General features: G+C 50.3%; 1 protein-coding gene across 1 annotated transcript in view; it reads left to right on the top strand.

Annotated features, from left to right (window-relative positions):
• The window catches only part of OTOG (otogelin), a 72,204-nt gene that overhangs the window by 7,779 nt on the left and 48,967 nt on the right, over window positions 1-15,458 (top strand). Inside the window, exons 10-19 of the mRNA XM_045066023.1 lie at window positions 435-543; window positions 840-886; window positions 1,345-1,490; window positions 7,518-7,650; window positions 8,789-8,966; window positions 10,515-10,639; window positions 11,657-11,869; window positions 13,440-13,632; window positions 14,967-15,041; window positions 15,237-15,280. Coding sequence (XP_044921958.1) covers window positions 435-543; window positions 840-886; window positions 1,345-1,490; window positions 7,518-7,650; window positions 8,789-8,966; window positions 10,515-10,639; window positions 11,657-11,869; window positions 13,440-13,632; window positions 14,967-15,041; window positions 15,237-15,280 — 1,263 coding nt within the window. The remainder of the gene's footprint in view (window positions 1-434; window positions 544-839; window positions 887-1,344; window positions 1,491-7,517; window positions 7,651-8,788; window positions 8,967-10,514; window positions 10,640-11,656; window positions 11,870-13,439; window positions 13,633-14,966; window positions 15,042-15,236; window positions 15,281-15,458) is intronic.

The following is a 15,458-nucleotide window of genomic DNA, read 5'->3' as shown; positions in this document are numbered from 1 at the left end:
TTAGGGGTCAGAATCCAGTTGCGGTGATAAGATACACATCCTTACGACTCCCATCTGAGGCATAATGTAGTGAGGACCTGCTCAGGGCTTCAGACAAGCAGAGACATAGGAATTCAGTGTGGGGAGAGATTGTCAGGGAAGGCTTCCTGGAGGAAGTGGTACCTAAGCTGGTTCTAGATGCAGTGACAGGCTTTTGAGAGATGGGGATGAGAAGCTAGTCAGTATGCAGGCTGCTTGGGGGGGTGAGGTGAGATTATTTGCCCAGAGGGGTTCCAATCTGGCCTGAGCCACGGATTTATGCAGGAGGGAGCTTGAAAGCAGGCTCAGGGGTGAAAACTTGGATGAGGGGATCTTTGTCCCAGGCCCAGGCCAACCACAGATGGTATATGAGCAGGAGTGGAGGTGAGTCAGGTGGGCCTTTGGTGTTACCCTAGGGCTGATCCTTGAGGATGGGGACTGCGTGGCACCAGCTGAGTGTCCCTGTGAGTTCCATGGGACCCTGTACCCGACTGGCTCTGTGGTGAAAGAAGATTGCAACACATGGTCTGTGTCCATAGCCATAGGGGGTAGGGGGGAGTGGTGATTTCCAGGGTTTTCCATCAGTGTTGTCCATCTGGGGTCTGGGAGCCCTGGGGATGTGGGGGCCCTCACTCAGCATCTCTAAGTCCCAGGAGATCTCATTTGAGCTAAGCCTTGGAGGTGGAGGAAATCCCTGCTACCCATTGTAGAGACGGGAAGACCAAGGGCTGGGCACAGGAGCTCTGTGGATCCTGCAATCCTCCAGCATCTATCCTAGGCCTGGAGAAGTGAGCCATGCCTCCTTGGTCTCTGTGTTTCAGCACATGCACTGCAGGCAAATGGGTGTGCAGCTCCGCTGTCTGCCCAGGTATGTCTGAACCCCACCTCAGACTCCAACCCCTTCTTCTAGCCCGCAGCTTTTTGGGGCAGGAAATTTGAGGGAGTTCCCAGCTTGACCCACTTTGTTTCCTCAGAGCCATTTTGCCTGGTTAGGGGATTTCTTCTGCTCCTTTAAGGGGGGTGGTTTATCTAAGGACCTTCCTGAGCTTGGGGGGTTTGACCAGAGACTGGTCTCCAAGCTCAGGCCTTGGTCTCCTAGAAGGGGAAATGCCCAGGGCAGGGCTGTATCTCCTTTCAGATGGGCCTGTGGGGGGCAGGGCTACTTCTTCCCAGTGACCAGAATGTCAAAAAGAGGGCCAGCACTCCAAACATGGCCCTAATTCCTGAGGACAGGGAGCTGTCTCTTCCTATGCTTAGAGCCTGCAGGGCAGAGGCCGTCCCTGTGGACGCAGCTCCCATGTGACAGCACCTTTCTCTGCCCCTCAGCTGAGTGTTCAGTGACTGGCGACATCCATTTCACAACCTTCGACGGCCGCCGGTACACGTTCCCCGCCACATGTCAGTACATCCTGGCCAAGAGCCGCTCCTCGGGCACCTTCACAGTGACGCTGCAGAATGCCCCATGTGGTCCGGTAAGGGCTGGGGACCTCAGGCCCAATCCAGCCAGCCACCCCTGCTCTCTGCCTCCTTAGAGAGGCTGAGCAACTTAGGGCAGGGTTTCCACAGCCAACTCATGCTGATGTCTAGTCTTTCTGGGCAGAGCCAGGGGGCAGGAGCATATGTTTCGTCTCTAGAACATCTGCTAGCTGAGAGGCACTTCCCCTTTCTGGGCCTCAGAGTGTTTTTTGTTTGTTTGTTTGTTTGTTTGTTTGTTTTTTAAATCTCTAAAATGGGTCTGATTTAACTTAATCTTTTCTGCTTCCTTGGATTGTATCTTCAACATCTCCATATTCATTCATTGATTCATTTATTCGTTCAGTAGGTACTGAACATCTGTTTGTGCCAGAAGTTGTGTTGGGTCTCGGAGACTATTATGAATTGGATTTGGCTCTGCCCTCCTGGGCCTTGTGCTTTGGTAGGTGAGGCAGATACGTTGACCCCATTATCCACCATGTTATCGGAGCTGGGACAATGTGGACCTCACAGGGTAGGTTTCCGTGGAGGAACTTTTCTTTGTTGTTGTTTTACCTGGATGTCAAGTGGGAGGAGGCGTGGATCCGGAAAGATTTCCTAGAGGTGGTGACCCATGAGCTGTGTCAGCCACTTGTGAACGTAACTGAGAAAATGGCCAACTTGCTGGTCTGGGGTAGTTGTGAGTTTATCTGTCTCTCAGTGGCTGCATTTTCCCTGAGCCCTGGTCTGGGCTACACTCAAGCTCCTTCCTGTGCAACAGAGCAGGGGTTCATACCCGTAGCCAGGCAGCCACCCCCAAACCCACCTCCCTGCCTGCCTTCCTCCCCAATGATGTCAGGTGGGTGAGCAGACATCACTCAGAGGTGCCCCTCCCTGGCCCTGGGGACCTAGGTTGGGCTATGGACAAGGGAGAGGGCTGTGCTTTCTTCCTTTCGAGACTTGAGTGCCCTGCCCCCCGGCAGAGAATGGCCTGGATCTGCCCTTGGCTGCTCTCTGAATCAGAAGAATACTTGTCCTCAAAAGCCAGGTTACTCTCATCCTGAGGGTTGCAAAAGAAAAAGCAAAGCAGACAGGCATGGCCCAGTGGGACTCCTACCCATTTATAAAGTTCTAGAGTCTTAGAATGCCTGGGGATATGGGACCTTGGAGGTCCCTTACCAGCCCTCTTTCTACCGTGTTCTGGATGGTGGCCAGCTGGCCTTGGCCTGAGGTAACCTGCTTCATTGCTTAACACTCTCTCTTGATAGCACTTTCCTTTTACCATGAGCCAGGTCTCCTTGTGACTTCATCCACACTGATGAGCCAGTAGAAGGCCAGCCCTCTGCCAGGTCTGTGTGGAGCACAGTGAGGGTTACACAGATGAGTCAGACCCTGGTCCTAGCCACCAGGAGCTCACAGCCCCGTGTGAGAGTCAGTCATGTCCTCAGGTCAAGTGCTTCACTATGACATACAAGAGACAGTGCTGTCAGAGGAGAGTTCTGTGGAGAAAGAAATATTCCTACGGGTCAGAAGAAAGGATCAAGGAGAGCCTCATGGCAGAAGTGGCATTTGAGCTGAATAACCTAAAAAGTGGGCCTAGAAAGATAAATGGAAATAAGATATGTCTATTTGAGGATGGGGCAGAAGGGCAACCCAGGAGGTTCAGGTCATATGAAAGAAAGCAACGAGGATGGAATGTTCTAGAATACATTAAGGCAGATGCAGAAGGACTTGACTGGCTGGTAAGGTGCAGGGTGTGTGGGAGAGAAGCAGGAGGAGTCAAAGATGAAGCCATGACTTCAGTCCTGGGTGGACACAAGGTGGTAGGGTGAGGATGTTAACAGAGAGGAGGGTGCTGGTAAAGTATTTGCAGAGTACTTTGAATTTTGATAAATCATTTTGCATAGGACATCTAGTTTAAGGCTCAAAATACCTCCATGTAGTCATCATTATTATTCTCCCCAGTTAAAATATGGTAAGACAGGCCAACAGAGGCCTTCGGCTATTCCTGATAACCCCCAGCCAGCAGGAGGGGGAGCAGAGCCGGAACCAAGGCTGGAAGCCCAGAAAGCCTGTCACAGCCTCTTAACACACCCACCCCCAAATCAGGGAGTGTTTACAGCCTTTCAAGTATTTTTTCAAGTAGATCTTATTTTTCAGAGTAGCTTTAGATTTTATGGAAAAAATGTAAAGGTAGTACCTAGAGTTCCTATATACCCCACACCTAATTTCTCCTATGATTAACATCATACATTAGCATGGTACATTCACTGCAAATAATGAACCAATGTTTGTTTAGACATTAACTAAAGTCTGCACTTCACTCATATTTCCATATTTATATTTTCAACCCAATACCATTTTTCTCTGTTTCAACCTGCCACATTACATTTAGTCATCGTGTCTCCTAGGCTCTTCCTTATTGTTGTAGTTTCTTTCTTTCTTTCCTTTTTATGTCTGTGGGTGTGTTTTTGGTTTTTTTGTTTTTGTTTTGTTTTTGAGAGAGAGGGAGGGAGAGAGAGGGCACGTGATTGAGCCAGGGACAGGGGCAGAGGGAAAGAGAGAGAAAAAATCTCAAGCAGGCTCCATGCCAGTGTGGAGCCCCATGTGGGGCTTGATCTCCCTACCCTGACATCATGACCTGAGCTGAAGTCAAGAGTCAGATGCTTAACCAACAGTGCCACCTAGGTGCCCCCTTGCTGTTACAGTTTCTAAGACTCTATGATGATCTTGAAAATTTTGAGGAGTTCTGGTCAGATATCTTGTAGAATGCCCCTCTATTGGAACTTTTGCAATTTTTTTTTTCAAGGTTAGAGAGGTGTTATGGATTTGGGGAGGAAGATAAGAGGTAAATTGCTATTTTCATCACATCTTCTCAAGGATGCATATGCTAACATTGTTTATCACTGTTAAGGTCATCTGGCTGAGGTAGTGTTTGTCACGTTCTCCACTGTAAATTTACTTCTCTTCCCCCACCCCTTACCATACTGTTCTCTTTGGAAGGAAGTCACTGTGTTCAGCCCACACCTGAAGAGTGGGAAGTTATGTTCCCTCTGCTTTTTTTTTTTTTTAAGACTTTATTCATTTATTTGACAGAGAGAGATCACAGTAGGAGAGAGGAAGGGAAGAGATCACAGAGAGAGAGGAAGGGAAGCAGGCCCCCTGCTGAGCAGAGAGCCCAATGTAGGACTCGATCCCAGGACCCTGAGATCATGACCCGAGCCGAAGGCAGCGGCTTAACCCACTGAGCCACCCAGGCGCCCCTCCCTCTGCTTTTGAAGGCATAAAATCTACATGCATTATTTAGAATTTTTCTGCACAGGACATTTGTCATTTTTCCTTCACATATTTTCTTTCAGTCATTTACTTATGTCAGCATGGACCCAGGGCTATTTATTTTATACTTTGGGTAGAATCTAATACTTCCTTATTTATTTTGCGATTCAAATTTTTCTGACTTGATCATTGGGCAGTCTTTCAATTGGCTCTTGGGTCCCTTTGACATAGCCCCATTAGTGTGTGTGTGTGTGTGTGTGTGTGTGTGTGTGTTCTGCCTTACTGTATGGTCCTATAAGATGCACCAGGCTCATCTTGCATATTTTCTGTTCCTTTCCTAGAATCAGCCATTTCTGAAAAAATGTTATCAGATGCTCTGAGCTCTTTTTATTGGAGAATGGTATTAGAAACCAAGATCTGGGGGGCTGGGTGTGCTCAGTGACTACTGGGTATCATTTCTTTTAGAAGTAATGTCCTTTCAGCTGACAGGAAAAGGAAATAACATGTATAACTTATGAATATCCTTGTATAACCAGTATATACACATACTTACAGATAATCTACCAATAGCTCTCTATATCTACATGTGCTAAACGGGAGTTTATATTGATGTTCCAACTCTAGTTAATTACCACATGGGTCATTCTAGCCTCTTCCCTTGCTTATCGTAAATACCCACCCCAACAGTGAGAAATCTGGTTTCCACCACACACCATCCATGTATCTAATTGTTCAATTCCAGTATACACGTATAGAAGTGCCGGAATTATTGATTCATGGGATTATTAACAATTATTAACAATGGGAAAGAACTTTATCAACTAGAGTACAGTGCTTATGCACAGTTCCTTTTGCTGTTAGTCTAACAAACACCACTTATTTTCAAAGTTACTTAGATCAATGCCTTCCTTGCTCTCCCTTTCAGTAAGGTTGTTTTATATATTTGCAATATAGTTCGATTCTTTTGTCACAGTCTGCACTCCATCTTGGGACCCTCTAACATAATACGTGATTTTTTTTTTTAATTGTACTAATGTGTAGAGAGGTTAAATGAAGTCTTTAAGGTCTCAGCTTTCAGTGACATCAAGACTTGAACCCAAGACTTTGACTAAAGGATGCAGGCTTTCTTCCTGCTCCAATGAGATGTCTAGAGAGGACCAGAGGATGAGTGGGTTTGACAAAGATGATGTTTTAGACACAGTGTTTTTGAGCTGTTTCAGGGATTTTATGTCTCCTTGAGAAGGAGTTTGGAAGGTCATAGCTTGTTGTACAATGTTTTTCAAAGTTTCAAGCTCTAATCCTTTTCTCATTTCACCTCATTTGATTATATCACTTTGGGGTTATACTTTCTCTGGCTATCTTTGGACTTAGGATAAAGTCCAAAAATTTTACAAAGCTCTGCCTAAGCTGGCCTCTGCCTACCTCTTGAACCTTATCTTAAACCACTTTGCCCAGTGGGCTCTGGCCTTCTGCTCTTCCTTTATGTGCTTGGATACATTAAATACCCAACTGTGTCAGGGAATTTTGTACGGACTGGTCATGGTTCCTGGATGTCCTCCTCCTTGCCTTTTCTCTTTGCAGATACCTTCTGTGGATCCTTCAGATCTCAGATCACCTGTCACAGTTTCTTGTGCCTCAGTCTTCTGATCTGCACAATGGGGTTGTTAGTAATACTAAATAGGGTTGCTATGAGAATTAAGTGAGTGACTATGTGTAAAAAGATTAGAATAGTACCTGAACATAGTACCTCTCCATTAAGGTTAGCTGTTATTATAATAAATATAGAATTATTAAAATTTTTGTTATGATTTTTGCATTATCCTTACCTTTCCCTAGGATGGCCTTTCCTACCTCTGCAGACTAAGTCTTGTTTCTTCACTATATGCTTTCTTAGCACCCTACACCTATTTGTAGCACTGATCCCAATAATAATTTTTTTTTTAAAGATTTTATTTATTTATTTGACAGAGAGAAATCACAAGTAGATGGAGAGGCAGGCAGAGAGAGAGAGGGAAGCAGGCTCCCTGCTGAGCAGAGAGCCTGATGCGGGACTCGATCCCAGGACCCTGAGATCATGACCTGAGCCGAAGGCAGCGGCTTAACCCACTGAGCCACCCAGGCGTCCCTGATCCCAATAATAATTTAAAGGCCAACTTTGTAATTACTTGTTTAATGTCTGTGTCCCACACAAATATGTACTCTCCATGAATATATCTGACATGTTCACCACAGTATGGTTGTTGGATGTTTTCTTGTGTAAGGGAAGTAAGTATGAGTGGGCCTGATGTTTACTACCCATTTCAGAGATGAGAACCCGAGGCCCAGATAGTATTAGCTCATTTCCTGTCCTGTCCATGAGTGGAGCTTGGTGCTCTGCAGGGTGCGACACAAGGAAAGAACGATATAAATGCCTATAAAGGGATGAAATTAAAGTCCTATATTGTCCTTGAGTGGGGATTCTCTGAGGGTTTCTGAGGCTAGTCTCTGGGCCATCTAGGTTCATCTCTGCTGTATGTCATAGACAGTCTAAGAGTTGACTGTATTTTTATTTGCCTTATCCCAGCTCTGCCACTAACCTTCTCCAATCTGAGCCTCTGCCTTCCCAGTCCCAGATGGGGCATGTGGTTAGAGGATTCCTAATCTCCCTTAGGGCTCTATCTCAGCCTGCCCCTGACCTCCAAGTGCACTAGAATCCCTGCTCCTGGAGGCTTTCGTGGGACCAGCAGGACAGACAGACTAACTCTGCCTCCTTTGTCTTCCTCTTTCTCCAGAACCAGGATGGAGTCTGTGTCCAGTCAGTATCAGTGATTCTGCATCAGGACCCTCGGAGGCAGGTGACCTTGACCCAAGCAGGGGATGTCCTTCTGTTTGACCAGTACAAGGTCACCCCACCCTACACAGATGGTACGGCTTTGATGAATGAGAACTAGCTGGGAGCTGCCTGTCCAGGCCTCCTCTTCCAGGCACTGCCTCTGGCTAAAGGCACTGCCACATGGGCAAGAGCTCACATTCTCTAATACTGGGTGAATCAAGTCAGAGGAGCACCTCGGTCCCAGGAATGTGGACTCTGGACTTGCAAGATGGTCTTTATCCCCATCCCAACATGACAATAGGCTTCACAGTAGCTTGATGGCTTCTCCTAATGTGAGGATAGGAAGGGAACTCTTTTCCATCCCTATTCTATTTTTTTTTTTAATATTTTGAGAGAATGAGAGAGCAAGTGAACACATGTGTTAGGAGGTGGGAGGGACAGAAGGAGAGGCAGGGACAGAGGAGAAGGAGAAGCAGACTCCCTACTGAGCAGGGAGCCCAATCCTGGGATCATGGGCTTGATCCCAGGATGCCAAGACATGACCTGGGCTGAGGGCAGACACTTAACCCACTGAGCCACCCAGGTGCCCCTATTTCTTCTTTAATAACTTATTATCCTGTCTGATTCCACAAGTGATCTGTGGTATCTTGTAGGAAGCACATCTAACAAAAATGGCAAAACTCTTAAGAAATGAGATAGCACCAGAGAAAATGATAAAGAAAAAAAAAAGAATAGGGGTTCAAGACCGAGAGGAGTGGGGATGCAGGGAATGTAAAGAGACCAAAGAAATGCAAGCCACAAAAAGTGAAAAATTCAGTACAACTGAATCTAAAAATTTTAAATTTTTACAAATAAATCTAAAATCATATCATGAGCTTCCTGGTGGCCATCGAAAAAATGGGTAGTTACAGCATGGTCTTTTGCTACAGAAGGAAATATTTTCAGCTCCTTAAGGAGGCAAAACTTTAATTGGCACTTGATGCTTAAAAGAAAAAACAAAACAAAACAAAACAAACTTAACCAGTGCCACCATGGCGTTATCCCCGGGTCCTGACTTCATCCCTGAACAGGATTTCCTAAAGGCTTCCCAAGCCAAACCCTTGGCAGGGCTTCACACCTGGTGTGAAGGCTGGGCTCGCTGGGTATGGGCGAGGGCCATGCAGCTGGTGGCCGTGGGTGGGATGCACATCGGCAGAACTTCCCACATCCCTATTGTGGTTCTGTGCCCAGACGCCTTTGAGATCCGGAGGCTGTCCTCCATGTTCCTGCGGGTGAGGACCAACGTGGGCGTGCGGCTTCTCTACGATCGCCAAGGACTGCGGCTCTACCTGCAGGTGGACCAGCGATGGGCCGAGGATACCGTGGGCCTCTGTGGCACCTTCAATGGCAACACGCAGGATGACTTCCTGTACGTGCCCCTGCCCCAGAAGCAGAAGGAGGGGATGGGTCCCTAAAGGCTGAGTGCCCGGAGTCTCCTCTTGAAAACACCTGTGGCAAACTCCCTTGGTCCCTTGCTGGGCTGCACATGCACCACTGATTATTTCTTCCTCTGCCTTTAAATCGAAGCATATTTCTTTAAGGCCATGGTTCATCGTCTTCTCCGTGCAGAAGACTCACCTGGGAGCTTGTTAAAATGCTGACTCCTGGGTTCTACTTCTCATGTATCTGATTTGTGTTGGGGCCCAAGAGTCCTGTTTTTAGTAAGTTACCGCTGTGATTCTAGTGTAAGAGATCTATGGACCATACCTTGAGAAATAACTGCTTTACCGTGAGGTCTTAAAATTGGTAGCGCTTAGGCTGGATTTCATTTAGTTCATGGTTTTCCTTGTTTTAATTGACGTGAAGACCTTTAGATGAGTGTGAGGCAATGGTACCCAGACTCCTGCTTTCTATCCCACCAGGCCAGTCTAAACCCCATATCTTTCCTGTCTGGGCACACCCTGTGAGCCTCTCACCTTCAAGGGAAGGCTGTTTCCCAGGGACTGACAGAGAACTAAGAGGAAGACTGTCTGGGCATGCATGCAGTTTAGGAACTTGGGAGGGGACAAGAGTCAGACTTTCCAGAAAGGAGAGCAAAGTGATGATTGTCAAAGTGAGAGGTTCTGGCCAGTTTTTCAAGTTACATGCATTAGGCGATATAGAAGTAAATGAGAGGCTTCCTTCAGCCAGAAATGAGAATTTGGATTCTTTCAGAAAAATAAGAATCAGAAGAAACTGAGAGCTTTTAAATACATGCACATTCAAAAAGGTAGCGTTCTACTGTGCCTTGCCTGGTGGGGCTGATGTTAGGACAGCAGGCCAGGGCAGTGGGGACAGACCCTGGTTTAGTGTGTGGGCTGCTTGCCACCCTCCTAAATGTGAACTCTGGGCAGAAAAGTTGCTGTGGGTAATGAGTGCTCTCATGGCTCATGAGCAGTAACATGGGCGTGGTGAGCGCCAGACAGAACCTGTCCCAACCCCACATATTATGATCTCTCCAATCTACCGTCTTCTCATGTTTGGTGGCCCTTGGAGACTGGCGATATCTGGGAAACATGCTTTTCCCCCTTTCTTCCTTTATTTCCCCTTGTATGACGATTTCCTACCTAGAGGGAAAGGGAGGGCAAAGGAACTTTCGGGAACTGCTCGTGGAGATAGGAGGAGGAAGTCTTAATCTGGTGAAGTTTGGTTCACATGGTGTCCCTGTTTCTCTCTGACATGAAGAGCTGGGGGTGGGTGGTGAAGACGGTGTAGTGCGTGGCCCCAAGTCAGTTCTGGGTCCCCTTGGAGACTGTTAAATATGTGTGTGGGTGCGTATGTGTGTACATCCATAATCGTATGTGTTCGTATGGGACTGTGTAGGCTCCCTTGGCTGTTGGCCTATCTGGCGTGTATTTGTGCTCTGGGTGTATGCGTACATACATGGGGCCGAGTCCACGTGGGCAAGTGTGTGAGTGTGGCCATGCCGTGACTGCAGGTCCCCAGTGGGAGTGCCTGAGAGCACCCCACAACTCTTTGGCAACTCTTGGAAGACGCTGTCTGCCTGCTCCCCCCTGATCTCTGGCTCCCCGCTGGACCCCTGTGATGTGCACTTGCAAGCAGGTGAGGTGGGGGGAGAGGGAGGGAGCAGCGGGGGTGCAGTGGGACTGGTTTGAGGGGGATGAGGTGGGAACTCTGGGCCTGGGAGGCTGGGCAGGTTGGGCAGAGGTGATGAGAAAAGGTGGAGCTGCCGAGAGGGGACTGTAGTTCCCTTCTGGGAAGGGTCAGGCAGACAGAAGCCTCAGGCTCTGTCCCTGCTGTGTAGACACACATTTGTACTGGTTCCCCTGTCTTAAAGCAAAAGTCTAAGCCCTCACAGTGCCCCCCCCCAGGCCCTACACTCTCTGCCCACCGCCACTCCCGCCCCCCCACTCTGCTGCAGCCACGCACGCCTCGTTGCTGTTCTGCCTGCACCGCAAGGTGTCCTCTCCGCTCCCGGCCTTTAGACTTGCCATTCCCTCCACCTGGAATGCTCTTCCCTCACTGAACACAGGCCTTACCCCCTCAGCTCTTTCACATTTTTGTTCCAACTTCATCTTCCCACGGAGGCCTTCCGGACCACCGGGTTTAAGATTGCGGTTGGCCCTCCCACCGCACCTCCAACGCCTGTCCGCCTTCCTCCTTCCCTCTCTCTGAGGTCTGTCGTTTGCAGTCTCCTTGACAACAGTGTAAGCTCCCCAGGGGCAGGATTTTTGTCTGTTTTTTTCATGCCCATGTGTCTTTCCAGCATGTGGGTTCACGTCCTGCGCATGGTGGACTGTGTATTGCACGAATACACTACACACACACACACACACACACACACACACACACACACTCTTCCTCTCTTTGAGTCATTTACACCCATGCCCGTGGCCTGCCATGTAGTCACACCGAGACCTCGCAAACCATAGCCACACATTCCCAGTCAGCCGTGTGCTCTGGTACCTGCTTGCGTCCCTCCTGTACACACACACTTGCACCCACCTTCTCACGCCAACAGCCCCCTGCACTGTGATGGGGATGGGGTAGGAAGAAGCTGGGCCTGGGCACCAGGCCAACCAGATCCCTGCTCCCTGCCCCTGTCCCTCCTGTGTCCAGCCTCCTATGCCGTGCAGTCCTGCAGTGTGCTCACCGGGGAGCTGTTCGCGCCCTGCTCTGCGTACCTGAGCCCCGTGCCCTACTTCGAGCAGTGTCGCCAGGATGCCTGCCGCTGTGGGCAGCCTTGCCTGTGTGCCACGCTGGCCCACTATGCCCACCTGTGCCGGCGCCATGGGCTTCCCATTGACTTCCGGGCCCACCTGCCAGCCTGCGGTGAGTGCCCCATGCGGCTGCACCCCCTCGAGGGCGCCTGGAGGAGCCCAGCTCCAGACCTGAGTGTCTCCCTGTCCCCCTGCCGCCTAACACCCCTGCCTCACCCCTCCTCTGTGCTCTTTGTCCCCTTGGCCAGCCAGGCCTGACACTCAGGACGTGTGACACATGACTGCGTCTCTGTGACCCTCCCCTCCAGCCCGTGTCTAAGCCCTATTAGGTCCGTGGATTGGAGGTGAAATGCCCTCACTTGTTACCACCCCAGTCAGAGCTTCCCAGTAGGCCTCCCTGCAGCCCCAGTGAACCTTCTCAAAATCACTGGCTCCCATCACCCTCAGTGCACACGGGGCCCAGTGGGGACGAGCTAGTCCCTGTTCACCACCCCCAACACCTGGGCCACACTCTTCCCCAGGTGTCAGTTGTCTCTGGACCCCCAGCCCTAGCACAGGGCCCCAATCGCAGTAAGCTCTTAGCAAATGTCGAAGAAATGAAAAAAAATGTCCTGGGACTCAGGAGACCGGTGTTCTGTGCCAGTCCTGCAGGTATTTGCTGTGTGTCCCTGACAAGGCCCTGCCCCCTCTCTGAGTCAGTTTCTCCAGGTGACTGGACAGGACCAGTTGTTTGTAACCCTGACTGCACATTAGACTCACCACAGGAGCTTTTATTTTATTTTAAAGATTTTATTTATTTACTTGAAACACAGAGAGGGAAATCACAAGCAGGCAGAGAGGCAGGCAGAGAGAGAGAGAGGGAAGCAGGCTCTCCGCTAAGCAGAGAGGCTGATGTGGGACTCGATCCCAGGACCCTGAGATCATGACCTGAGCCAAAGGCAGAAGCTTAACCCATTGAGCCACCCAGGCGCCCAGGAGCTTTTAAAATAAATGCACATATCTGCGCCACATTCAGTATCAATGAGAACAACATATCTGGCCATGGGGCCGGGCATCCACATTTTTAAATGGAGACGTTGATGTGTAGCCTGGGTGAGAAGAGCTGAGCTTGACCGTCTGACTCTGTGGGGTGCGGGAGACCCTGAGGGAGAGGGCTGCTGGCCATATGAGGAGAGGGAAACCTGCAGTCTTCGGACAGAGGGCCCTAAGAGGCTGCAAACTAGAGCACAATTGACCTTCACAGCCCATGTGTGCTAGAGACTTGAAAGTGAGAAGGAGGGCGGTGTGTGTAATACCCACCTGTGTGTGTGCGTGTGCTCTACTGTGTGCGTGTGCTGGTGTGTGACTGATGGGGCGGTTGCAGGGGTGAGTGGTGAACTCTACCCTCCCCCAGTATCACTGCCTGAGAGGAAACGCCCTATAGAGGAAAAGAAACGCCAATGGCAGGGTCCAGACTGGGCTTGGGAAGGGGGGCTCACCCCTGCTCCTCTGCCATTGTGGGAGGAAGTGGGACTTGGCAGTCAGACCTGGATTCAAATCCCAAGGCTGACCTTGATCTGCTGTGTGACCTTGAACAAATGTCTTCTCTGGTTCTCAGTTCTCCTCATTAGGTTGATGACCCCACCCCCACGCAGTTGTGGGGCTGAGGGAGACAAAGCATGCAGTTTCATTTCCCACTACAGCACTGTCCTGTGGGGCCACCAAAGAGTACAGCCCCTGTGTGGCCCTGTGTGGACAAACCTGCCAGGACCTGGCCAGCCCTGTGGCCTGTGGGGCTGGAGGCAACAGCGACCTCAGTGGGGACGAGTGTGTAGAAGGCTGTACCTGCCCACCGGATACCTATCTGGATACCCAGGCTGACCTCTGTGTCCCTAGGTGAGCTGGCTTACTTGACCTCTGTCTGGGAGGAGGGCTGGGGGAGGGCTGAGGGTCTCTAGGGCATCTGGGGCTGGGGAGCTGCAGAGAGGCTGCAGCTCTCATGTCCCTGCTTCATCTCGTAGTCACAGGATAGAGCTTGATGGGTGGCTGGGTGGGTGGGTTTCTTCCCTTCTCAGGCCTTTTTCCTCACCTCTAGCTCTTTAGGCCTAGAACTCCAGCCTGGCTTCCCCATGAGATGGAATAACAGCCCCACAGAGGCAGCCTCTCTCCCTTCATCTCCCCTTTCCTTTCACAAACATTTACTGATGACCTGGTATGTTCTAGACAATTCTAGGCCCTGGAAATTCAGCAATAAACAAAACAGAATCCTGCCCTCATGGAGCTCACATTCTTGTGCCAAGACAGATTAATAAATAAACCGACACTTAAGGGGTCTGGTGGTAACAGGCTATAAACATGCAGGGAGGGGTTACTGTTATGTCACATGAGGTGAGCACGGAAGGAAGGCCTTTCTGCCGAGGTGACACGCGAGCAAAGATGGGGGGACGTGAGGGAAGAGTGCTCCAGGCCGAGGGGACAGGGACAGCCCTGAGGCTGGCTGTGGCATGTTCTCAGTGTGGCTGGAGGCAGAGGTGGGAGGTGGTGACCTCATAGGATCCCAGGGCGGACTGGCAAAGCCCTCGGTCCCCTCTTGATCTGTTTCTCCCCTAAAATGGTATCACATTCACCGAGGGATGGGGCCTGGAGAGAGGCTTCTGTAGGGGGTGTACTGGAATCTCTCAAGGCCTTTTCAAGCTATAGGGCCCTCCGTTGAGATCCCCATGCCCTGCAGTTGAGTATTGGCAACAAGGGGGCCTTTGAGGTTTCTATGGGGAAGGGGTTGGAGAGGCAGAAGGTGACTGAGAAACACAGGGGTCAGAGGAATGCAGACATCCCTTCCAGTCCTCACCTGTTCTGCTCTAAGACCTGCACTTGGCCAGGACAGGCAGGGGCTGTGGGAGGTGTAGGAGGAGGAAATGGTCTTTGCCCTCAGTGGACCTACAAAGAGGATCCGAAAGACAGCATCAGGGACCCTGTGAGGAACAGATGAGATGACGTATTTGGAGGGCCTAGCCTGGTGTTCAGACTGTGAAGGTAGATGACCCTGACCTCTGTCCTCGGTGCCAGTCTGGCTTCCCCACTCCCCGGAGATGTGTCACCTGTCACGGCAGACGCCATTACTTCTCTGTGTCCTTCTGCTGCTGGCTGCTGAGGGGTGGGGTCCCTGTCCTCCACAGTCGCTGCCCCAGCCCCTGAGTCAGCTCACTTCTCTCTGGCCCTGGGTTTTACAGGAACCAGTGCTCCTGCCACTTTCAAGGAATGGACTATCCCCCTGGAGACAGCGACATCCCGTCTCTGGGCCACTGGTGAGCCCCCTAGATAGCAGCGTTAGTGTCCTTGCTTTAAACGGAAGTTGCTGACTGACCGAAGACAATAGAGCCCAGCAGATCTTTCCACAAAGCAGTGCTCACCTTTCGCCTCTGCGCAGGGGGCCAGGGACAGAGTGGGGATGTCCGTCTGAGTCGGCTAATCCCAGGGTACCCCCTCCCCCTTCTCCACAGCCACTGCAAAGATGGAGTCATGAGCTGTGATAGCAGAGCGCCAGGTAAGGTGGAAGATGAGGGATGCTTCTGGGGGCTCCTCCATGCTAGTGGGGTTATGGAGAGGAGAGTGGGGAGCTTGGGGACAGACCAGGAGGGGAAAGCCCGGCCATGTCCTGCCCCACACTGAGCCTCCTGTATTCCTCGACTTCTTGGGAAAGGCTCCAGTTTGGAGGGTGGAGT

Source organism: Mustela putorius, unplaced genomic scaffold, assembly GCF_011764305.1.
Source record: "Mustela putorius furo isolate JIRA1106 unplaced genomic scaffold, ASM1176430v1.1 tig00003859_pilon_pilon_pilon, whole genome shotgun sequence".
Classification (NCBI taxonomy): Eukaryota; Metazoa; Chordata; class Mammalia; order Carnivora; family Mustelidae; genus Mustela; species Mustela putorius.
This window is presented reverse-complemented; position numbering and strand designations above follow the sequence as displayed.